Below are 25,589 nucleotides of genomic sequence, written 5' to 3'. Positions count from 1 at the left end.
ATTCCATTTTCAAACATTAGTGATAAAGACATCTAAAAAAATACTTTTGATATTTCTAACAACTTTGTTTTCAAGTAACTGAGATTAGTAAATTTGAATAGATCACCATTGTATGCACCCTTCAGAATAATTAGAAGCTGTGGCCAGGACTTTTTTCCCCTCCCCTTCAGTTGTGTAAAAAGGTATGTTAAACTGAAGTGAAGCCATTTAGAACCTAGTCATTGTTGGAATGCATAAAAAGGGCAATAGGGGAGGTATCATTGGCTGAGTGGCAGAGTGCATGTCTTGCATTCTTTTGGTCCCAGATTGACTCCCCAGTATCTGATGAAGGATCCCTACTCAAAATCTCCCAGTCAGTAGACAATACTGGGCTAGATGAACCAGCAGCTGAACTTGGGTAAGATGTACAGTTTCATATGTTCATAATAAGTAACTGTAAATTTGATTAGTTATAGGTTGACATTGTTGCCAGTGTTAACCCATGAGAATATTTGTGATTATTTATGTAGCTAGACATTTTCATCCAGCACAGAATGTTGAGAAACAGATGGATGAAAGCTTGTCTTCCTGCAATCTTTCTTTGTTATTTATACTTGGATAAATTTGATAAGTTTTAGAAAAGATCATATTGACTTTCCCCAACCTCAGTTGAGGACTTTAGAGTCTCGTTTGAAAAGCTCATTACATCAGTGCTTTCATTACACTGTTGAAAAATAAGGCCTTCTTTTTCCATTTTAATTGGCATGGTCAATCATATGGTTGGAGATCTTTGTAGCAGATAAGCTCAATTAAAGATGTTTTCTATAGCATTCTTGGTCTTTTTTTAAAAAAACTATTTTATTAACCATTTTCTCCCTCAGTTGTCCTGATATGCTTTGGCTTGCATTATTAAACAGAGTGGCAGGAAACATCTACAGAAATGTGGCATTGCTTTAGCATGAGGATAAGGCATGATAATCTTGTTAATTGGAGTGCATCAGATACTAAGAAATAAATACTAGTCAATTAAAACATTCATCAACTGAGCTATCTTGAAGCTGTTCTGGTACAGTTACTTGAACTAAAAATTCATTAACCTTATCTTCAGTCTGTCTAATCCTATGCATTATAGATGAAAAATGTTTCTATTTGTAGAAGATTTTACACATATCCCCTTTTCCTTTTAGTACTATCTAATGGAGTTAACGCTTCAATAGCAGAACTTTGAACAGTTTAATCACAGAGAGGGAACAATGCTTTTTATTGTTTACATAATTTTCAGTTTCTCATTTATCACAATTACAAAACAGCTATAAAAGGACGGTGGCTCCCCCGCCTTTTCTTTTTTCCCCTCTGTAACAAGGAAAGTACCGAGTGATTGGAGGTATAATTTCACCAGTTAGTGATGACTATGGAAAGCAAGGATTGGTGGAAGCGAGACATCGGATTGCCATGGCTCAGCTTGCATTGGAGACCTCCGACTGGATCAGAGTGGATCGTTGGGAGAGTGAGCAAAGACAATGGAGTGAGACAGTAATAGTTCTCAGGTAATTATGGTATTGTGTGTGTGTGTTGCTTTTATATAGGAGGTTCAAAATAATCATGGGGTAGTGTAGCATGGAAAAGCTGTATTTTAGGAATCTTTAGCCAGCACTGTGAAATTCTACACCAAGGACAGAACGAGCTAAGAAAATTCAAGGAAGTGGGGTCTTATATTATGTTTTCGAAAATCTCTTTTCCCAGTTTTGAAAAGGACTGGGGAAATGGAGAGGTGGCAGGCTGTTGACACTGGAGATTACAGAATGCTGTTGCTGATCTCATGGGAAAGGGACAAGGAGCTTCCTGTGATCTCTCTCTTTCTCTGACACATACACACTTGGTGCATAGGGTTAAGTAAGTTTTGTTTATATTTTCTTTCAAAAGTAAGTTGAGATACTGCATGAAAAGTCTGAATGCTGTGTTATATCTCAAATACCAGCATTTCAACAATAATCCTTCCCAGTGTGAAGAATACTCTATAATCATCGCATACAGTTCCAATTATGGCTTAATAGGAAAAGCTAAATAAATATTTCTATTTTATATTATTGCTAGGCCTAGTAAAACTTTTATATATATGTCCTACAAAGCCAACAAATTGGGCCTGTAGCTTCTGTAACCCCATCCAAGGGTTGGGCATGAACATCTGAACTAGGAAAGCCTATGCCCATAGACCTTGTCCTTTATGAGCATAGGCTTTCCTGAGATGCTGATCAGATAAGGTTCAATTCCTGGGAAAGTCTATGTGTGTAGAAGAGCTCATCTACATGGGAGCGTTTCTTCGTAGCAAATATACTTCTTTTACCTTCGTAATAGATTCGCACCATCCACAGTTCCTGCTGAATGTTAGCTGCCAATTGGTTTTTCCCATTCACAGAAGTAGGTGTTCCTCTGGGAAGGATTAGTCTTGCTGTTTCCTTGTGGCCTCACCCTCTAATTATACATTTCCACTCCCTCTGGTTGCTAGGTGACCGAGCATACTCAGTCTGTTCTACCAGCTGCAGTAGGTTCCTTTAAAAAAAGAACCCAGAAGTGTGAATATCTGTTTTCCTTGCCTATGATTGATAGGCTACAGATGAAATACAAATCTTTGTCTGAGCAGTGTTATGCTTTTGTGCACAAGTTAGGGGGGAAAGAAAATAAAGGCATGGTTTGCAGCAACATAAAAAAGGCCAGCAGAACAGAGGAGAGCAGCCAGAAGTTGCTTGTCAGCCCATAGGAAACAAAATGAAAGAAGGGAGGAGGAGATAGTGGGCGTGGAGAGGGGAATAATTGACACCCACCTAAAAGCATCGGAGCAAAGTATCTGCAGCCGCTAGAGAAAGAGTGGAGACTTTTTTCCTCCCCTTTTCGTTTTATCAGTCAATTGGGTTAGTACAGATTTACAAGGGGGAAACTGCATGATAGCTTCTGTTTGCCAGTAACATCATGTGAACCATGCAAATTTAAAAGAGATGTGAGTAGCACCAAACACACAGTAAACCATCATGTAGATGCGCCCAAAAAGATCTACGTACACAGGCTTTCCCACCTCAGACATCCATGGTGAACATATGGAAGATGAGGGTGTGTTTGGAGGATGCTGTGGGATGTTGAGAGCAGGGCCAGCTGCACAAGATCACCATCCCTTTTTCATGTGAACCCATCCACATAAGTAACACGTAAAGGGAACTACAGTCCTATCTCATGCGATACATGGTGCTGATATGGCACCTTCCCATTGTATTACCTGTTTCATTGTCCGAGGTCCATTCACAGCTATGGCTCTTTGTTGCTTCCTTCTGTCCTTCAGCCACTTTGGCAAAAGTCTATTTTAGTATTCCTTTTTTCCTCTTCCCAGACTGATACTATTCACTTTCCTGTGGTAAAAAAAAAAAATCTGCTCCTTGTGCCAAGTCTCTTGTGCTTTCTAGGGCTGTGACTTGAACAGTCTGAAGTCCTTAGACTTATTATTACTATTATATAAACTATGTCTATCCTGCCCTTCTACCCTACAATAGGGCACTCGGCGGCTCACAATACAATCATACACAATAAAATCACAAAAAACATTAAAATAGATGAAAATACATAAAGTACAGTTAAGAAATATGGGGGGAGTTATATTAAAAGGGACTAAAGAGATAGAACTCAAAAGGGGGGAAATAAAATCAGTTTCAGGTTCTACCTTCAGTCCCTCCCAAAGGCTCTCCGGAACAAGAAGTTTCCAGAAAACCATCAGGGAGGGAGCAGAACGTGCTTCTTGGGGTAGAGTATTCCAAAGCTTGGGGGCCATGGCTGAAAAGGCCCTCATGTACCTGCCAGTCTGATATCTTTCATTCCAGGCACACAAAGGAAGCCAGAGGCAGCTGATCTTAAATCATGGCCAGGTACATATGGATGTAAGCGGTCCCTCGGGTACATTGGTGCAAAGCCCTTAGGGCTTTAAAGGTCAGAACCAATACTTTGAATTGGATTCAGAAAAAAATTGGGAGCCAGTAAAGTTGATAAAGCACAGGGGTGATATGATCCCTGCATTCTGGCTGCCACATTTTGAACCAACTGCAATTTCTGAACTGTTTTCAAAGGCAGGCCCACGTAGAATGTGCTACAGCAATCAAGCCTCAGTGTCACCAATGCATGTGTCAATGTGGCCATTTCAACTGCTTCCAGGAAAGGGTGCAGCTGGTAGACCAAAAGTACTCCTGGCTACCACAGTCACATGATATTCAAGCATCAGGACAGGATCCAGGAGTACTCTCAAATTGCAAAGCTGATCCTTCAAGGGGAGTGCAACCCTGTCTAGAACAGGTTGCAGCCCTATTCCTAACCCTATTAGAAGGCCCACTTTGGCTTTTTTCCCTTTTTTTTTCTTTTCTTCATATAAGAACATTTTATCTGGCATTGTCATCATAATCAAATATGGCTTTGAATGGGTGTCTGAATGCATTTTACATTTCTGTGTTATGAGAGGCCCCAAACGGGGCTGTGTCAACGCTCAGTTGAACATGGAAGGGCAGCATCCTTTGTATGCTTCAAGGATGTATTTGTCTTAAATTTCAACAAAACAACTATGTAGATCAAAAGTATGTAAAAAGTATAAGGAAGGAGGACTTTTTTATAGATTAACTCAGCTAGTGAGACTGGATATTTCTCTTGCCCCAAATCTGCAATGGATGTTTGCTTGAGATATGACTTGCTTGCTTGAGTCATCTGGCATCAATATAGTGAATCTAATTTGTACTTGATTCACACTAATGTCTGAATTCTGTAGATTTAATTTTGGTAGGCTTATGGGTGCATAGCCCCTTGCAGTAAAGGACCCTTTGGTGTTTTCAATTACTGTGATGTTTGTATGTACTTGCCATAGTCCTGAAGAACTGATTCACCAATGAAGCCAAAATTCTCTTTCCCAGCATGCATTTTGGTTCCCAGCATCTCATTTCTTTCTCTCCTATGAAGCTAGTAGAAATAGCCTTCCATTAGACAGATGTACTTTTGCTTCTGAAGGCATTGAAAACATTCAGTGCTAATCTACTGATCCTTGTGTTTGTATACAAGGTAAGAGAGATCTGTTTCCAGAAATTCCTACTTACTTTTTCCCTTTTCAGGCCCAACTTTTGGGTCCTATCTCCATGCCTTGACAACTGTTCAGTTCTGTCACTGATCATGTTCTAGTTCTCCAATAAGGGCATCACATACTGCTTTACTTAGTTTCTGTGTTTCTTTATTCTGTTTCTTCCTCAGCCTCGACAAAAGGAATAGCTGTTAACTCTATGAAACATCTGGGGAAAGGTGGAAAAGCAAGAAATGCTATTCAATAGTCTTTTCATCCAGCTGTCTTCCCATTTCTCATGCAATATCCAATTTGAGAGTTTATGCATATCTTCTTCCCTGTCCTGTAAAACTGTGATAGTCAAGTAGTGCTTAACAGATTTTGCTGGGCAGTTGTTACAAGCTGCTTTGCGTAATCTTTGAGGACTTCTATAAATAAGTAAGATGTCTAGTGATGCTGCATCTGGAAAATATCAACACCAGGCTTTTGTAAGATGTGTTAAGAATCAGAAATAGAATGGTTCTATTGACGTTTGAAAGGTCTAAAAGTATAAAATATAATCAAACTGCAGTAAGAAATCTCTGTGCACAAAATGAATGTGTAAATGTCACAAAACTTGGTTCTTTCTGTTATCCTTAGCACATGTGCTTCAGTTTGGTTGGACTTTGCAGTGCAGGACTTGATGCCAACGATCATATACCTAGCTAAATCAAATTGTGAGAATTACAACTGGAAAAGTGCGTCTCCTAATGTTGGTGCTTTTTGTTATTTTTAATAACTATTTGTTGTTCGATTTCTTACCCTTCACCATTAGGTCCCAGGATGGGTTACAACAATTTAAAAATACAGTATTAAAATCAGTTAAAACAATTTTTTTGTTGTTGTTAGATTTATATCCCGCCCTTCCTCCCAGTAGGAGGAAGGTGTTAATTGGCATGTATCTCATTAACGGTGCAGGCCTATGCATGTTTACTCAGAAATAACTCCTCATTGAATTCAGTAGAAATTCCTCCTAGGAGAATATAGATTGCAGCCTTAAGCTTTGGCACTGCTGCTTTTTCATATGTGAGGAAGTTCATATGGAGGTGAATCAAGCTTGATCTCAACCTCTGTACGGCCCTGAATAGGTTTTCCACATTGTTTGCAGCTTGTTTAGATTGCAGCACTACAATTGCTTACTGATTTTGGCAATCACAGTCTTACTTTGCATTCCTTACATTTGGTGGATTACATTTAAAGCTATATGTTGATTTGAAAAACAACAACATTGAATGGCATAGGTTTTGATTGTCGTAGAAGAAATCTGCTCCTAGAATCTAACCATGGGGACCATCTAACCATGTAACCATGACTTACATTTGAATTTTCAGTATTCTGCCCCACATTGGGTCTTAAGCTGGTATGAACTGGGGAATGTGAGGAGAGGTTCCAGCATGTCATGATTAAACTTTGTCCAAAGGAAACCTCTTTACACATATAGGCCTCAGAAGGTCACATGGGAGATTATTTGATCCCTGTGAAGACATCTAGGAAACTCTATTGTCACTGCTGGCTTCAGGCCGTCTTTGCTTCAGTGTCCCAAGCTATTCCTTTGTCCAACAGGAACAGGATCTGATGGAGTTTCCTGTGTGGAGTTAGTTTGTTCCTTGTTTCTCTATTTTCACCTTTAGAGAGCTCCATTGGGTTTCATTGTCAGCCTAGATCCAAACAACTGTGGAGCTAACTAAGCAGTTTGCGATATTCAAAAGAATAAAAAGTAAAAATAACTACTACTATAGGATATGCCCAAAGATTGTAGCCATCTGTTCTTTTTATCTGTTCACTTTTTAAAAATCGGATCGAATTTTTTTCTGTGATCTTATTGCAGCTTACTCTGTAAGTGCCTGAAATCTTTATTATATTTTATTGTGTGTCGTAAAATGGAGGACCAACAAAAGATGCCATTTTACATACATTATATCTCTTAGAGCAGTGAAAGTAACATTAAAAAGAAATAATGGTCAATCGAAGATGTTCAAGTTAGAACAAGAATGTGAACTACCAGTGACACAAATCTTGCAATGCACAGAATTAATATGGCAAATTCTCCAACCATCTAATTAAACCCTGAAGTACACAAAAGCTGATTGAGTTTTAGAAACTGAAAGTGCAAGATAATCACTTTGTGCATCTCTGAGAGGATTACCTTACACAGAGCCCTTTATTTTAACACAGGCACCATTACAAAGAACTGCTTAAATCACACCGTATCAGAAAACTGCCCAGGGAAAACAATTGGCCCATAGAAAAAGCTGCTGGAGCATCATCACTCACAGGTTTGTTCATGCTTTCAGGAGTGTTCCTTGTGTAAGTGATAAAGCCTTGCACCTTTGTCAGAATAATAACAATCCTTGGGAAAGATGAGCATTCATATTTGTAGCTGGAGCTGATGGTCAGAAGTGAGAAAACAGTAACACTGATGGAGACATAGCTGTAAATTGAGTCCTTTTCAGCTGTCCCAAGTGTGAACACAGGAGATGATGGCATCCTGGTGGCAGGCTATGCCCTTCCTGCAATGTGTATTCATTAGAATGTCTAGGGACCCCCACACCCATTGCACATGCAGCTATATACGTGGAGGACTCTCTCCAAGCAACTGAAAATTTGGCAGGATTTGCAATCAAATAAAGAGATTTCTGTGCATGTAGCTATACATGCAGGACTCTCTAAATACATGTTCTAATCAATGCATATAGGTAGAGTCTGCCACTGCAATGCCACTGCATCATCATGTGTGTTACACAAAAGAGTGTCTGTAAATGGCTCAGTTTGGGTCGAGAGAGCCATATGCACACTTGGCTATGCTTTTAGTTTTAATTCCTGATTAGCTCCCTTTTTAGCCCTCTTCTTCCCAATTTGTGCTTACTCTTCCCTGCAAGTACTCCTAAATTTGCTTTTAATTCTTATTTAGTAAATGCATAGCCAAGACCCTAGCAGATGTTCTTCAGCCACCTGCAAGCAGTGAATGATTTTAGCTTATCTCTCCCAAGTTAGGTTTAATCCCTCCCATGCTATTGATAGGCTTGCCTGATGCTACAAATTTCCATATATCTTGCACACTATATTAGTAGCTGTTGTTATCCCAATTGTCCTGTAGATCATTGCTCAGGGTCCCATTTATATTTTATAGTTATATATTTTATTTGTACTTATAGCCTGCCCCAAGGTACAAATTGCCATTAAAATAATTTAATAAAACCACAACACTAACCAATAGCAAAGTCAACAAAACAGGAGTACAGAGCAGCAATGCAGGAGAAGGGAAGCTATCCACTCAGCCAAAGGCTTGGGTAAAGAGGTATGTCTTGACCAATTGGTGATGCACATACAATGATGGTGCAAAGCTCACCTTGAAGTGGGGAGGTCATTCCACAACCTGGAATTCTGCTAAGCAATCTCTGTGGCTTAAAGCGAAAGCTGTACCCCATTTGTTGTTGTTAGGGCATTTATATGCCACTTTCCTGCCATGTGGTGGTTTGCAAGACAACTTCTAGTCAATTGCCAGTAAAATGCAAAAAGAGAGAGAGCTTAGTCCTAGAAGATCAGATTAACTAGATTATGGTTGTGGACCAAGATATAATGGTGAAACAAGCACAATGGAAATAATCAAAGAAAACCTGAGACTACCCTCTACCTAGCCATTGCTGCTGTTTGCTGACAAAGGTAATAAGACATAAGGGCAGTTTTAGAAGATCATTATAAAATCAGTATTTGGCTTCTGCAGGCTTATGGGTGAAGACAGGCATTCTAAATGTGGTGAAATTGATTTGAGCATAGTTCTCTTCTTGGGAAACATGGCTTGAAATCGAGAGGATGGGTGATGTAACTACTTATCTCATGCTTAGAATGTATGGGTTAGATTCAGACTAACCATGAGGTGGTTTCCTCTTGTGGGATGCTCCCGTGGCAGAAGAGGGAAAGGAATGATTTCTTCTCATTCCTCCTTGACCCCTGAAAAGCTGCTCCAAAGGGTTGGGGAACTCTCCAGAAAAGTATGTGAAGTGGCATAGGGGAACTGCAGAGAGAAAGGGGATCAGAAAAATAATTTCCCTTCCCATTTACAGCAGCAAGAGAAAGTCCCTTCTGCAAATGGAACTGTGTGTTTTCTACAGTTGCTTTATTTTATTGATTTTACTTTAGTATTTTTCTCTTATTTTATTTTGGTAGGTAAAGGCACTCTTTTAAGCTAACTTTGGATTAACTCAAGAATCACCTGAGCTCTTGCAAAACAAATTTTGAAAGATGTTAGAGAATTTTTTCTTAGCTATTTTTAGAGAACAATGATCCAATTTTTGGTCTCTTAAATTTCCCTCTGTTTAGTGTCACTCCATTCTGTTAGATAAAGGGAAAGAGTTGCAGGGACAAATACTGAGGGTAGAAATAGAAGCCTTATCGCCCCTGGAGGCCTCATTGAAACAGACTTCCACCTCTTAGATTTTGGTTCTGCACTTTTTGACTAGACTGACTGACAAACCAGTCCAGTTTTAGAGACCTCTGCAGGAAGTTTCAGAGGGTAGACTGGATGATCTGTGATTACAGAGGCTTTTCCCAGCTAGAAAGATCACTCTTTTGACTGTGCAAAACATTTTTCACTCAGGAAACCTGGGAATGCTTTTCTGGCTCAGGTTTTCAATCTGAGCTGGAGAAAAACTCAAGCTGTTGTAAAGCTTCCATCTCCTTTGAGGTGGGCTTTAATGAGTCCCCAAGGTTATTAACTGAGCCTGGCTTGGGAGAACATCACCGACATCTCTACTTGCTTGTTAGTATAATACTTACCTGCCATTTTTGTAAACGTCTCAGTTATTTGCTCTTTCCTTTTGAAAGGTCCTGTGAGATATGTCTCAGGCTGTGGTCTGAAGGCACATGAGGCCAGTAACCTGTTGAAGCTAAGCAGGGTCAGGACTGGTCAGTGCCTGGATGGGAGACCGCCTGGGAACCATATGTAAGCCACCTTGGGTTTCTATCATGAAAAGAAAGGTGGGGTATAAATGTAATAAATAAATATTTACAAGGTCTGCTGTCAGTTTAATACTCTTTCAGCTTCTGTGTAGCTTATTTTAGAAGGTCTTCACATCTCTGATAAGGGTCACTGAATTTAGCATCACATACAGAGTAGTCTTTTCTTTTTTATAAGAGACCCTTGATCTTTATTTCATTTCCAATTAATCTTGCGTGGGTAATCTGGTTGCTTTCTTACCTGTTTTGGTTTGAGAGCTTTGACTCTTGATGAGATTGTGTAAACTGTTAAATGTAGCTGCTTCCTTTGTGCTGGTGGCATTCTCCTTTAGCTAACTCAGTTTTCCTTTCTGGCATGGTCTTATGGAGTATTACACCTTTTTTGCCACCAGTATTGACTTAGATATTCCACTTAAAAGCTTACAAAAATAAAGGCTCAGGTATGCAACAGAAACTGAATCACTGTTATAGGCATCTCAGTTTAGAGAAACCATTATTGGTTGTGAAACTGCAAGATCATTATTTAACATTAGCACTCAAAAGTCCATGGACATTATATTCCTGCTTTTCTTCCCTCTAGATTTGATGCTATCAGTAACCTTCTTTAAAAAGCCATTTAGTTGTTCAATTCTGGTTTTGTTTCAAGATTTGATGTATTGTTTAAGAGTCTTATGCTCTTCTCAATATATTTTTTTTACATGACTTTTTAATGTCAGGGATGGTTGATGATAGTGTGCTGCATGTAGCTTGACCATGTTGGCATTTGATGTCACTTGTCAAGGGCATGCTTGTGTCTTTATTCAGAGGAAACCTGCTAGATACATTTCCATCAAAAAGCTTCAGAATACTCAGACACACAAACACACACAAATTTGGATTTTTCCAGCTTTTAAAATAAATATATTTATACACGCACATTCACGCATAAATACATACATATAGTGTGTGTGTGTGTGTGTGTGTGTGTGTGTGTGTGTGTGTGTGTGTGTGTGTGTGTGTGTGTGTGTGTGTGTGTGTGTGTGTGTGTGTGTGTGTGTGTGTGTGATCTTCCTGCTAGATCAGGTCAGAGGTCCATCTCATTTCCCCTAGTGGCCAACCAGATGCCTATGGGAAGCTCACAAGCAGCATCTGAGGGCAACAGTACTCTTCCCACTTGTGATTCCAATGTAGGGGGCAGACATCTTTTTTTCTTTTCTTTTTTTGTGCAGTGTCCCTGTAAGCCTGCCAGGGACATTGCATGGAAAAAAGAAAGATGCTTCAATAAGTATATGGGGTCGGCCATCTTTTTCTCTTTTTCTTCTACCCAGGAAGTGATGGCACATCATAATGTACTGATACTTCCAGGGGCTTTTTACTCAAAACATTTCAACAAGTATGGCTTGCACTGTACTCCAATCACCTAGCAATGACTTTTCTTTTTAAAAGAATGAAAAAGAGTCAGAAAACCCTCAACCATCTTGTAAAAAAACACAAACCTAAGTAGGAGCAGACCACGCTCAGATAGGTGTGTAGACATACAGTCTAATCCACATCTTTCCAATCCAACAATGATTTGTCAGATGCAAACCAAACCAAACTTCTCCCGCATTCCTAATATTCACTGAAATGATATCTGGGAGCATACTAGCTGTAGTTTCAATTCAGGAGGCAGAAGGAAACCTCAAATTCCATATTCTGTACCAAGAAAGGAGGCTCATGGAAAGTCATCTTCTGTCCCTAGTAAGCCCTGCCCACTACCACTAACCAAATCCTGTTTCTCAAAAGGTAAGGATGTTTTTTAATGTGAAATAGGGAGAGATATTAGGGGAACGTGTGTGTGTGTGTGTGTGTGTGTGTTTTCCCCAGTTCTGGGGTTGCTGTTTTTGAGCTCTTCTGCAAGCACATAAAAGATTCAAGGTCTTTTTCTAGCACTTACAAGGAAATATTACAAAAGCAAATAAAAATTGAGGCAGCTTTCCCATTGCTAAGTACAAGCAATGACAGAAAGCAGAAGCATAAGTGTACTTTTCCAAAGCATTTTAATTTAAGTTAACCTGATTTTCATATATGTTGTACTGATTTTAGATTGTTCTTATTTTATATGTTCTTATTGTATTATATTGTGTATTTTATTGTATTCTCTGTGTTCACCGCCCAGAGAGCTATTGCTAGTCGGGCGGTATAAAAGTCTAATAAATAATAATAATACTTGTACATGTACTTTTTAGTACTTTGTGTGATATGAAAAGCAGCTCTGAGAAGTGTGTTAGAAAGCTGCCTAATACAGAGCCAGAAAATTTATCTTTTCTACTAGAGATATAGTTCATAGTTTGGTGCCAATTCAGTTGTCATTTTGACCAACTGGCAGCTGGTAACAGACCTCTGTAATTAGCACTTCGTTATCTTCTGTTTTTCCCCTTTCCTCCTTTTCCATTGCCAAAAAATAACATCATTGTTTTTTCTAATAATGGCCTGCATTTTTTTTATTCAGAAGTAAATGGGCTAGGTAACTGCCCATCAAGTAGATATCTTGCCTTGGGGTTTTTGTCTGCCTGAGGAGAAGAGGCAAAAATTCCCCCCTCCCATGCAATTAAATGAGGCTTGTTAAGTTGATTCCCCCCAGCTCAGCTGTGTGATATAATACTGAAAGTTGAAATTTTTGAAAGTTGAAATTTGTCTTCAAGCCTTGAATGCTTCTGTCTATTGAGTTCTTCACATTACAGTTAGCCAGTTTAAACAACAGATAACCAAATTATTTGTCCTACAGTTAACCAAATTATTTTGCTCCCCCGCCACACACACACACACACACGTCAGTCAGTTTTTTATTGTGTTGGTGGTGAGATACTTTTCTGCCTGCCTGAGGAACACTTTACTAAAGAACTGTGAGTATGGCTAAAGTCACAGACATAAAAACAGATTCAAGGGGGAGATAGGTTAAGAATCAAACAATGCATGTTAATGACTACTATACTACCATAATCACCTTAATGTCACAGAAGTTAAAGGGAATACACATTTCAGCTGCAATAACAATGTCATTATATTCACCTTTTTTTTTTTTTTTTTTTTTACAAAAAATCAGTATGGGGAAAAACTGCAGAATCTAGTAGCAAAAAAGGCTGATCTGCAAAGATAACAAATGTGCAAATGTTAGTGAATATCTCTGCCTTCCTTGTTGTATACACTTACTGACAGTAGCACTCCAGGGTTTCACACAGGGATCTCTCCCAGCCATACCTGCAGATGGCCAAGGATTAAACCTAGATCTTTCTGCATGCAAAGCAGATGCTCTGCCAATGAGCATTGTATGAATACAAGCGCAAGAGATAGTGTGTGCCTATATGCTATAATAAATGAAAAAGTGAATGAATGCACCTTTGCATTTATACTTCCTCTAGAGGTTTTCTAGAAAATATGTGAGTGAGTCTTAAAAACACAATTTAAAAGATGTTTGTTCTTTTGAACAAACATGATCTTTTCGCTTCACATGCCCTATGGAAATAGGGGTATCTTAAGCATTCAATCACAAGACACTTACAAATACAGCTCTGCTTGTGGCCCAGTGGAAATGGTGCACACGACATCATTTTCCAGCTGGAGCTCCCAAAGCTGCCACCCCTGCCTTCTCCCTGCCCAAAGGTAAGTTTATGTGCTCCTTTGGACAGGGGAAGGTGGCAGAAGTGTGCTTTTGAAGTGTCCTTGAGGTCTTAAAATGTTTTCTAAAACTGATGAAGGCTTGACCCTTTTCAGCCTGAGCTCAGAGATGCTCATGCATTGCTAAACAGAAACCCATGTTGAAGACCCATGGGCATCTGTTACTCTTGCATTATGAGGTACAAGTGGGTAAAACTCATTTGACGCTTCTTCTACTGAAATATATGAATCATTCCTTAAAGCTTGAACTGAAATAGACTGACTGCTCGAAAATCTCAAAATCAGTCAATAAATCTGTGTTCTATTATCACAAAGAACTTATTCAGTGTCCATTTACCCCTCAGAAACAAATAAAATGCATAATGGGTTGGTTTAAAGTTAGTACTTTGCTGCTTTTCTGGAGTGCTACATCCATTTCTTGTGACCCTGCTTTAAGGAAGAATATTGCTGAAGTGATAAGGGTTCAGCAAAGGGTAGCTGCTATTATTATTATTATGCGCTTGAAGAAGCTCATCTGAAGAGAGAAACTAGATTTGTTTACTTTACAAAGACGATGAAAGAAGATGAATCATATCAGAAGTACAAACCATAAAAATAATGGTAGATGGGATAGTGAAGAAGCTAGTGAAGAAATGTCTGCTGCTTTTAAGACCTTTCCATTGTTGGATGTTTTTAATGCAATCAATGTACAGTTATTACTTATCTGTGTATGTGACCCAAATATTTTCAAGGTAGTGCTGCTGTTGCAGGAATATTGCTTTTACCCATTTGCAGTAATTTTTGTTTTTGGTTGAGTGAAATTCGGGAGGAGGGAACCTCAGGCCCAGGGGCCAAATGCAGCCCTTCAGGCCTCTCTGTCTGGCCCTTGGGACTCCCCCCAGGCCAGCCACCTCCTCCCCATACACCTCATTGGTCTTCACACTCTACTTGAGTATTTTTGCCTGGCATGCCTCTTGCTTGCCTGAATGAAGGCTAGAGAGGGGTATGTGAGTCTGTGCAGAAACTACCTCATGGTACAAAGGTAAACATTGCGGTCATTGCTTTGCCCTCTTTTGCCTCTGGCTTCAACAACCAATGTGGTCCAGAAGGGAATGTGGCCCTCGGGCTGAAAAAGGAACCCACCCCTGATGTAATATTTAGCCAAGTTATCATAGCCACATCTCTTGGGAGTGATGTGTGGATTGAAGCATACCAATGTTAAGTCCGTATCTTGGATAGTGCCTATGACATCACTAACGAACGCTCTCCCTCCGTCTTTCATATCTGCACCATTTTATAGATTTTTAAATGTGTTTCTGCATTTTATAAAAGCAATGTCTACCACTCAGCAAACCTCTTTCTCACTCCTCTCTTTCACCCTCAGTCTGTTACCTTAATATTTCAGTGCTGTTTGGGATTGGGACTTGAAAGAATATATCTATAATGGTGTAGGTTCAGTGGAGCTTCCTCCTAAGTCAGTGTGCATAGGATTGCAGCCAAAGACTTCGAAGGCAACTGAGGCATGCATTCAGTGATCATCGTGTTAATCATTTTTGTTTTATATTTATTTATACATACGTACATAAGACCACCTGTTATAATAGATTCAATTCTGTTTGGATTTTTCCTCTGGGAAGCAGCAGGATACAGCAGAATAAGATATGGATGCTTTCCCATATATACTTACATAGAAAAGGATGCACTTTTTAGTTTATTGATGCACTTTGTTAGATTACCTGGGAGTAAGTCTCACTGAATGCTTATTTGAGACTTGCTTCTAAGTAGACATGTATAGGATTGCTGTCTCAAGGTGCTTGGATTGGACATTTCCCCCTGCCCTCTCCATATATAGGATTTATGTTAGCAGGTTTTGAGTTCCTGGGTGCATCAGTTGTTGTTTGAGTCAGTCAGTGGTGACTCTGTGATTAAGTACAGAGCCAGCACCAAGAGGGGCAAACACCTCCCCCAAACAAGGAGCTCATCCCGCACCTACTATATTTTGCCCACCTAGAAATATACTTTGCCCCTTCTGTTCCCCCCCCCAAATTCTTTTTTCTGGTGCTGCTACTGATTAAGTAAAAGCTATTCTGCCACTGAAATGATCATGTGGCATGTGTGTGCTATGCTCTAGGCAGCAGTGAACAATAATATACAAAACTATACAAAATATAAATGCACAATGTAGCTAAAAATCCAAAACATCCATCAGCAATCAAAATGTTCTTAAATCCATATCAGTTGACATCACATGCCAGCCAACACCAAGGTGAATAATTTTTTTTTCTAATTTGCATCAAAACTATAGCAATGTTGGTATATGCCTTATTTCTGTGATGTAGGTGGTGCTATTTTAAAGTGTGGGTGCCACCACAGAAAAGGCTCTTCCTGGTTGCTGCCAAATGAATGTCCTCAGACTGTGGACCAAGCAGCAGGGCCTCTGCAGCTGGCTGCAGGGACAGGTAGGTCTGTATGGGAGAAGGCATATGATCCCACCTCCTTCCCTATAGATCCTCTGGGTGTTAAGATCAGCAGGGTTACTCTTGATAGCTCTAGTTCCACCACCCTCAGAAGTTCAAAGGTGGTGACTTGAAGAGGTCATTCACTGCGGCAGCTCCTAGGTTATGGGATTTCCTTCTCACAGCTATGTCTGGCACCTTCATAATACCATTTCCAACCTATGCGGAAGATGCACCTCTTTACCCTAGCTTTTTGACATCTGAGCTACAGTATGTGTTTTCATGACCCACCCTATTCCAGTGACCGTAATTTGTTTTAATATTGAATTTTAAATTACTGTAACCTGCCCTGGGATCTGCTGGTTGATAATGATGATGATAGCTGTCTTAAGTTAGCTAGTTGTTGGCTGAATTTGTTGGCTAGCTGGTTGTTGGCTAGCTGGTTGTTGGCTGAATTTTAATTGTGTGTGTGTGTGTTCATATAAACTACAAATGTGAATAAATAACTATGGGTGGATGTTTGAGCAAAAGAGGACAATGCAGGTAATGTTCCTCACCAAGCACCATAATAGCGTATTATATTCTTGCAGTTGTCCCAGAACTAAAACTTCTTTGTGGAGCTGATTTTCTGAAGACATTTCAAACACCTAACCTCTGGAAGGAAGAACACATTTTAGAAATAGTGGGAAAGTTTGGGTTGGTTTGTATTAGCCGGGCTGGCAGTGATCCTTCTCAATGTATCTCTCAGACAGCACTTTTAAGTAGGTACCAGCACAATATCCACTTGGTTAGAGAGTGGATTCAAAATGAAATTAGTGCCACAAACATAAGGCATGCCTTGCGGAAAGAACAAAGCGTGAAATACCTGGTTCCAGATTCTGTTATTTCCTATATTAAGCAATACAATATATACACAGACATGTCTGAACAGAAAAATGAAGGAAATTTGCTGCAGCCTCTTAAGCAATATCGTCCTGTGGTCAGCCCTCTTAATGACTGATGGTTCTGCTCTATCAAATAAGTGTAATTTAGTCACCCATTTTGAAACAGGACAGTGTTTGCAAAGCAAAAGAAACTTTGTTGTAGTAATTTGGCAATAATCCATTTTATGGAGAAATCTCTACCAGTCTAAAGCTTTGGTGGAGATCTAATGCACAAATGCAGCTCTGACCTCCAGTGCTGAGAACAATTTTCTGTACATAATAGAGATGTGGGTCCAGAGCTATCTTCATGTTGAAATGATTGAAGAAAATAATCTTTGTTCCAACTGATGCAAGCACTGAAGTCTGTTTATAGACACTGCAAACTTGAAATAAGTAGTGTTTGCTGCATTTGGTTTATGCTTTGCCATATGTTATGCGAGTATTTTATCATTTTAAGTATCATTATTGACAGTGAATTAAAACAAACTGCCATACAACCCGATCCTAAACAATTTTATTGGAAGTCAGCTCCATTGATTTCAGTAAGATTTGCTTCCAACATAGTCTGTTGTAGGATTGTGATGTTGTAGTCATCTTTGCTTTGTTTGTGAGAAAAGCCTGATTGTTTGGTTTTGGTTTGGTGTTTGGTTTTGTTTTTTGGAGGCGGGGTCATCCTGAAGTACTGTTGCAAGCCTTTCACTGGGACTCCCTGCTCTTTGCAGGACCATGACCAAGGCCCTGACTCAGCAGTTTTTATTACCCACCCAGCTGAACTGCCTGGCCTATCTAGGCCATAAAAACAGGATTCCTGTGGGCCTGCTACCAAAGGGAGTGACACCAAAGGGGGATCACCCATGGGGAGAGTCAATTCAGGGGTGCTCAAGGGCGTGGCTTTTTCTTTGTAAGCCAGTGGGTTTCTATTTGTTTATATTGGCCTGTTGGCAGTGTGTTTGTTTTTTAAGAGCAAGTCTTTGTTTGCCTATAGCAGAAGGATGTGTTTTCAACATAAGAGGGTAAGGAGGGGGATCCAGGGGGCTGCCATTAGTGTTGTAGAGGGCAGAGGGAGATACGGAATGGGGAGGCAGTTATATTATCAGGGGAGATGGGAATGCAACAGGGTGCTGGTTGCCCCCAAACTGTCTCCCCTTGCAAATAGCCTGGATAGCCTTGGTGACAGTCCCCCTGGGTTGAAATTGCTGCTCGTGAATGCCAGGTCAGTGAATGGTAAAACAACGGCCATTCAAGACTTGATCCTGGATGAGCATGCCGACCTGGCTTGTATTACAGAGACCTGGTTGGATGAAGCTGGGGGGGTTAATCTCTCTCAGCTGTGCCCGCCAGGTTTCTCTGTGCAGCAGCAGGCGAGACCTGGGGGGCGGGGAAGTGGAGTTGCAGTGTATTGTGATACCATTTTCCTGACCAGGTGCCCTACCCACAGTATCCAGGGTTCGAGTGTGTGTATCTGAAGTTGAGTGGTCGGGACAGAATAGGGATTCTGTTGGTGTACCGCCCACCCCGCTGCTCAACAGTCTCCCTTCCTGAGCTAGTCGGGGTGGTCTCGGGGTTGATGTTGCAGTCCTCTCGGCTTGTGGTGCTGTGGGACTTCAACATCCATGCCGAGTCCGCCCTGTCTGGAGTGGCTCAGGACTTTATGGCTTCCATGACAGCCATGGGTCTGTCCCAAGTAATATCTGGCCCCACTCATGTTGCTGGCCACACCCTGGACCTTGTTTTCTGTATGGAGGGGGATTATGGTGATCTTGGTGTGGAGGAACTTTCTGTAGTTCCATTGTCATGGACAGACCACTACCTGGTTGGGTTTAGACTCACTGGGACTCAGAACCTCTGGAGGGGTGGGGGACCGATTATGATGGTCCGCCCCAGGAGGCTGATGGATCTGGATGGTTTCCTGATGGCTGTTGGGGATTTTCCTGTCACCTTGGCAGGCGATTCTGTCGAAGCTCTGGTTGACCTCTGGAATGGGGAAATGGCCAGGGCGGTGGACACGATCGCACCTCAGCGTCCCCTCTCACGAAGTGGAGCCAGACCAGCTCTCTGGTTTACCAAGGAGCTGGCGGAGATGAAATGAATGAGACGGAGACTAGAGCGACATTGGCGGAAAACTCGGAGCGAGTCTGATCGAACACGGGCTAGAGCCTATTTGAAGGCCTACTCTGTGGCAGTACGTGCAGCAAAGAAAGCATTCTTTTCTGCCACTATTGTGTCTGCAGGGAGCCGTCCAGCAGAGCTGTTTCGAGTGGTCAGAGGTCTTCTACATCTTGGCACCCATAGGGATAATATAGACCATTCAACAAGCCGCTGCCAAGAATTTGCACGGCACTTTGCAGATAAAATCACTCAGATTCGTTCCGACTTGGATGCTATAGTTGATACATTCTCAGTGGATGTAACTTTGGCTCCTGCCTGTCCAATAATAATGGATTCTTTTCAATTTGTACAGCCCGAGGATGTGGACAGGATCCTTGGAGAGGTGAGAGCCACCACATGTCTTCTAGACCCCTGCCCTTCCTGGCTCATTAAATGCGCCAGAGAGGGACTGGCTGAGTGGGTGAAGGGAGTGATCAATGCCTCCTTACAACAAGGCAGAGTTCCAGTGTGCCTAAAGGAGGCAGTTGTAAGGCCTTTGTTGAAAAAGCCATCCCTGGATCCCTCCATAATGGATAATTATCGGCCAGTGTCCAATATCCCATTTTTGGGCAAGGTAATAGAGTGTGTGGTGGCCTCCCAGCTCCAGAGATTCCTGGATGAAACGGAGTATCTAGATCCATTTCAGTCTGGTTTCAGGCCTGGTTATGGGACGGAGACGGCTTTGGTCGCCTTGGTGGACGACCTACACAGAGAACTGGACAGGGGGAGTGTGTCCCTGTTGGTTCTGCTGGACCTCTCAGCGGCTTTCGATACCATCAACCATGGTATCCTTCTGGGCGCCTTGCTGGGATGGGACTTGGGGGCACTGTTTTACAGTGGCTCCGTTCCTTCCTGGAGGGACGAACCCAGAAAGTGGTGCTGGGGGATTCCTGTTCCACTCCTTGGCCGTTGGCCTGTGGGGTCCCTCAGGGCTCAGTTTTGTCCCCCATGCTATTTAACATCTACATGAAACCACTGGGAGAGGTTGTCCGGGGGTTTGGGGTTCGGTGCCATCAGTATGCTGATGACACCCAACTCTACTTCTCCTTTCCACCTAACTCCAAGGAAGCTGTCTTGGTTTTAAACCGGTGTCTGTCATCAGTGGTGGACTGGATGAGGGCGAACAAATTGAAGTTTAATCCAGACAAGACAGAGGTGCTCCCGGTCAGTCAAAAGGCAAATCAGGGAATAGGGATTCAGCCTGTGCTGGATGGGGTTACACTCCCCCTGAAGATGCAGGTTTGCAGTTTGGGTGTGCTCCTGGACTCAGCTTTAAATTTGGAGGCCCAGGTTTCTGCGGTGGCCAGGAGTGCTTTTGCACAATTAAGATTAGTGTGCCAACTGTGCCCGTTCCTTGAGCCGTCTGATCTGGCCACGGTGACACATGCCTTAGTTACATCCCGTTTAGATTATTGTAACGTGCTCTACGTGGGGCTGCCTCTGAAGACTGTTCGGAAACTTCAGTTGGTGCAACGTGCTGCAGCCAGAATGTTAACTGGGGCTGGTTACAGGAACCATACGACTCCCCTGTTACAAAAGCTCCACTGGTTGCCACTCTGTTTCCGGACACAATTCAAAGTGCTGGTGATGACCTATAAAGCCTTATATGGCTTAGGTCCAGGCTATCTGTCAGACCGTATCTCCCTATATGAGCCTGCCCAGGCCCTGAGATCCTCAGGAGAGGCCCTTCTCTCAATACCTACGTCCTCACAAGCACGACTAGTGGGGACGCGAGATAGGGCCTTTTCAGTGGCTGCCCCAAGGCTTTGGAACTCCCTTCCTAGGGAAGCAAGAATGGCCCCCTCCTTGCAGTCCTTCTGTCGGCAAGCAAAGACTTTTTTATTTCAACAGGCCTTTGGAACTGAAAGCTGTTAAGGACAGGTCTTGAAGGGTGCTGCATTGCTGTTGCCTAACTGTATTATTTTAAACTGAGTTTGAATTATTTTACCTGTATGTATGAATGGTTTTAATACTGTAAATTGTTTAATTTGATTTTAATCTAGATTTTTGTATGTTTTTAATTATATGTGTGCTTTTATCTGGAAGCCGCCGTGAGTTCCAGTTTTGGAAAAAGGGCGGGGTAAAAATGATGATAATAAATAAATAAATAAATAAATAAATATCACAATCCTGCTATGAATGTAATGTGCCTGCTTTTGTGCAAAAATTGTCAGTCATTGTCAGCAATCCTACTTATCAGCATCAGATTTGCAAGGACTCCCTCCCCTACCTGCACTTCATAAATGGACTGATGATATATCTTATGAATTGTACTATATCACTGCAACAATTGTATTTTTGAAGAGGCAAAGAGAAAAACTGTATCTTTCTGTAGCTTACATCTTCACATCTGTGTGGGTATTTCACAAGCCCCTCTAATAAATCCAAAGAAATACTATTTATTTAAAGCATTTTAACCCTGCTGTTCTGCTGACAAAGGCTCCCAGACTGGCTTACAAAGTTCAGGAATAACTTACAGTCTAATTACAAAGGTCAGAAATAGACTTAACATCTAGAAGATGTAACATGAAAGGAAAAGAGATTGGAAAGGAGGAGGTAAAAGACAAACTCGGACACTAGAAAGTAAGCAGGTCATTGAACTGGATCTAAGCACAGTCAAAGGTGGCTGCTGCTTTTCCTTCTGGTGGCCTCAGTGATGGCAGTTAATAGCTGGAGGGAGGGGAGCTGGAGCTGTATCCTCCCAGGTACAATGAATTTGCAGAGACACAGGTACTTCAGCAATGCAATTGTCTGCCACAGGATACTCCTGCTCAGCTTTTAACATAAAACAGAAGGTCTAGCATACCTCATTTTATGCCAGCCCAGAAGATGCAATTGTAAGTTCCATTACGGCAGAGGAATATCTCAAAAACATTGTCTCTGTGTGGTTCACTCCAATGACATAAGTCTAGCCTTCCTTTCTGCTCAAACACAGGGCATCGTCTGTAAAACTGTCTTCAGTCGCCTCATTATGAAGAGATAGGAATATCAGAATTCTGAAAGTGTACTGTCTCCAGTGTCTACATACCCACTGGTTCTACCCCAGATATGTAGTGGATTTTTCACGTGTGGCTGAATGCACTTATATTCCTCCCTCTGATCAAGAATCCTGCACAATCAGGAGTTTAAGTGTGTTAAGCTGAACATGGGAAAACACCCCTTCAGACCTTCCTGCTCAATGTGGGAAGATTGGGCATAGAGACGGGGGTGTTGGGAACAGGTTTTCTAGATCCACCTTCGCTTTATTTCACCCCCATTTCTGTGTGGAACTTCTGAATCAGGCTCTTGTGGTTCTGAACTAATCTGGTGGTGGCAGAACACCATATATACAACATAGTCTTATATACAGTTTCATAATATATTGTTGCACACCACCCCCAATCTCCAAGTGGGGTGAGACTTCCAGGGGCCACTCTTAGATTAACAAATAAGACTAGTCTGACCAATGGTGCGGGTTTCTTTCTTTGCAGGTTGTATGTCTTAAAGGCACACAATTATAAATTAGAAAGGGTCTCGCAGATATCATCCAAACCTACCCCCACAATCCTGTAACAATATATATGTTGCGTGTGACTTTATGGAGAATGCTTATAACTTGCAAATAAAATGGTACTTTTTTTCTGGAAGCATGTTTCAATGCACCTATGTCTGTGTTTTTTATTATTTATTTATTAAATTTATATCCCACCCTTCCACCCAGAAGGACCCCAGAGCAGCAAGTAGACAATAAAATACTAAAAACATCTATAAAACATCTTTAAAGACATCTTAAAAATCATTCCAAAACAGATGGAGACTGGGATAAGGTCTCTACTTAAAAAGCATGTTGAAACAGGAAGGTCTTCAGTAAGTACCAAAAAGAAACAGAGAAGGTGTGTAATATTTAAAGGGAGTGAATTCCAAAGTGTCAGTGCTACAACACTAAAGCTCCACTTCCTATGTTTTGTGTAACAGACTTCCTGATATGATGGTATTTGCAGGAGGCCATCACTTGCAGAGTGCAGTGACTGAGTACATAAAGGGTAAGATGATCTTTCAAGTATCCTGGTCCCAAGCTATTTAGGGCTTAATACACCAAAACCAGTATCTTGAACTTAGCACAGTAGCTAATGGGCAGCCAGTTCAATTCTTTCAGAGGCAGGGTGACATGTTAGCCATGTCCTACCCCAGTGAGTAGTCACACCCCTGCATATTGCACCAGCTACAGCTTCTGGACCAACCCCAAGGGCAGCCCCACATAGAGCGTATTACAGTAATCCAGTCTGGAGGTTAGCAGTGCATGTAAAAGTTGGATATTGTGTATAGCACACACTGAACTGTTTTGGTCAATGAATAGTATGCCCTGGTAAGTTCCTGTAGCAAGATTAATGTTCCCACCTTCAGCGGTGGCGGATTTGCCTCACCCCCTCGACCTTGAAGGAGACTCAAGATGTCTCTTTCAGGGGGAGAGAGTGAGCAGGAGTGCCCAACTGGAGGGGGTGATGCAGCTCAGCATTTAGAGCTGCTCCGACCCTTCATTTTGCATTGCAGTGCTTTCCCTCCTTCCCTCTACAGTATGGACTTTAGTTGGCTTTTTCCGGGGCTAAGTAGAAATGTTGAAGGAGTCTCTGATTGGCGCTTTGGGCTCCCACACTGTAGGACATAATGTGTACTTATTTGGTCTGTTTGGCATTCAGTGTAGGCAGCCATCCCGAGGTATTTTTGGGTTAGGGGACACTCTTAAGGCATTACCCACAGCCTGAGGCTTGGGAGTACTTGGGGATGCCCTTAGGGCCTGCCGTGCACACCTTGGTGAACGCTGAACAACAGGGTCTGGGTGCACACATTGGGTTCACATTCTGAAGGTGCACTTAACAAGGAGGGATCCTTAGATTCTCAAGGCTGGGGAGGGATGCATTCCTCATACACACTTATCTAATTGGCTTATTTTAGATCTTCTGTCTGTTATGTTTAAATAAATAAAACATTTCCACCAATACTGTCTCTCTCGAGTCTTCTTTTAGAGTGTGCTGGCAAATCAAGTCAGAGAGACTACTATTAGGGGACTGCATGCTCTTCATTAGAAGACAACAAAACCCTGCTTCTACTTAACTTTATTTTGTTTTTATATTGCATCATCATCTCCTAAACGTCCCGGGGCGGGATAAAACAATTTCAGAATACAGCATTAAAAACAATTAAAAACAACCTAAAATCACAAAATAGGGTTGGTCCTAAAAATATATACGTCTCATAAGAACACAGCCTGCTGGATCAGGCCCATCTAGTTCAGCATCCTGTTCTCACAGTGGCCAACCAGTTGCCCATGGGAAACTTGCAAGCAAGACATGAGTGCAAATAGCACTCTCCCCTCCTGCAGTTTCCGGCAACTGGTATTTGGAAGCATATGGAAGAGCATAGCCATCATGGCTAGTAGCCATGGATAGACTTATTCTCCATGAATTTGTCTAATCCTCTTTCAGTCATCCAAATTGGTGGCCGTCCCTGCCTCTTGTGGGAGCAAATTCCATAGTTTAACTGTCCTGAACCTTCCAACATTCAGCTTCACTGGATGTTCATGAGTTCTCGTGTTATAAAAGAGGGGGGAAAGCTTTTCTCTATCCACTTTCTAAATGCCATGCACAGTTTTATACACTTCTATCATCTCACATCTTACTCGCCTTTTCTCTGAACTAAAAAGCCCCAAATGTTGCAACCTTTCCTCATAGGGGAGTCGCTCCATCCACTTGATCATTCTGGTTGTGGGGATGGAGCATCTTCCCTATGAGGAAAGCTTATTGGTGTCAAAGGCCAAGGTAAAGAGGTGCATCTTTGGCATTTGCTTAAAACTGTACAGTGAAGTTGCCAGGCGCGCCTCAGTGGGGAGAGAGTTCAACTTAGGGGCCACTACAGAGAATGTCATCTCCCACCTGGATGGTGGAACTACCACAAGGCCCTCTGCTGATCTCAACACCCGAAATGGTCTGTAGGGAAGGAGGTGGTCTTTCGGATATTTGAGACCTAAGTCATTTTGAGCTTAAAACGCTAACTTGAGCACCTTGAATCAGGCCTGGAAATAAATTGTCAACCAATGTAGCTGTTTTAAAATGGGTTATATGAATTCTAAATGGAACCTGGCCAGTAATCTGGATGCTGCATTTTGGACCATTTGAAATTTCTGAATCATCTCATTCAGGGGCAGCCCCAAGTAGAGCCCATTGCAATAATCCAATCTGCAAGTTACCAGATCATGGAGTACTGTGGCCAAGTAATCTTGGTCCAAAAGGGGCCAAAACTGGTGAACCAGCTGAAGATGGAAAAAGGCACTCCTAGCCACTGAGTCACCTGAGCCTCCAGTGACAATATTGGATCCAGGAGTACCCCCAACCTGTGGACCTGCACATTCAAGGGGAGTGCAAC

General features: G+C 41.7%; 1 protein-coding gene across 9 annotated transcripts in view; it reads left to right on the top strand.

Moving 5' to 3' along the window:
- NMNAT3 (nicotinamide nucleotide adenylyltransferase 3) overlaps positions 1-25,589 on the top strand; it is a 109,852-nt gene that overhangs the window by 48,141 nt on the left and 36,122 nt on the right. For 2 of the 9 annotated variants that reach the window (XM_061636751.1, XM_061636748.1), the window contains 3 exons: positions 1,343-1,526; positions 7,268-7,368; positions 16,710-17,135. In XM_061636751.1, the coding sequence (XP_061492735.1) occupies positions 1,432-1,526; positions 7,268-7,368; positions 16,710-17,119 (606 nt within the window). In that variant the 5' untranslated portion in view covers positions 1,343-1,431 and the 3' untranslated portion in view covers positions 17,120-17,135. Of the gene's footprint in view, positions 1-305; positions 398-1,342; positions 1,527-5,244; positions 7,369-9,916; positions 12,642-16,709; positions 17,136-21,041; positions 21,238-25,589 lie in introns of those variants that run through there. The other 7 variants (XM_061636749.1, XM_061636752.1, XM_061636753.1 and 4 more) reach the window with 7 other exon arrangements.

Source organism: Rhineura floridana, chromosome 7 (assembly GCF_030035675.1).
Source record: "Rhineura floridana isolate rRhiFlo1 chromosome 7, rRhiFlo1.hap2, whole genome shotgun sequence".
In the NCBI taxonomy this organism is placed as follows: Eukaryota; Metazoa; Chordata; class Lepidosauria; order Squamata; family Rhineuridae; genus Rhineura; species Rhineura floridana.
This window is presented reverse-complemented; position numbering and strand designations above follow the sequence as displayed.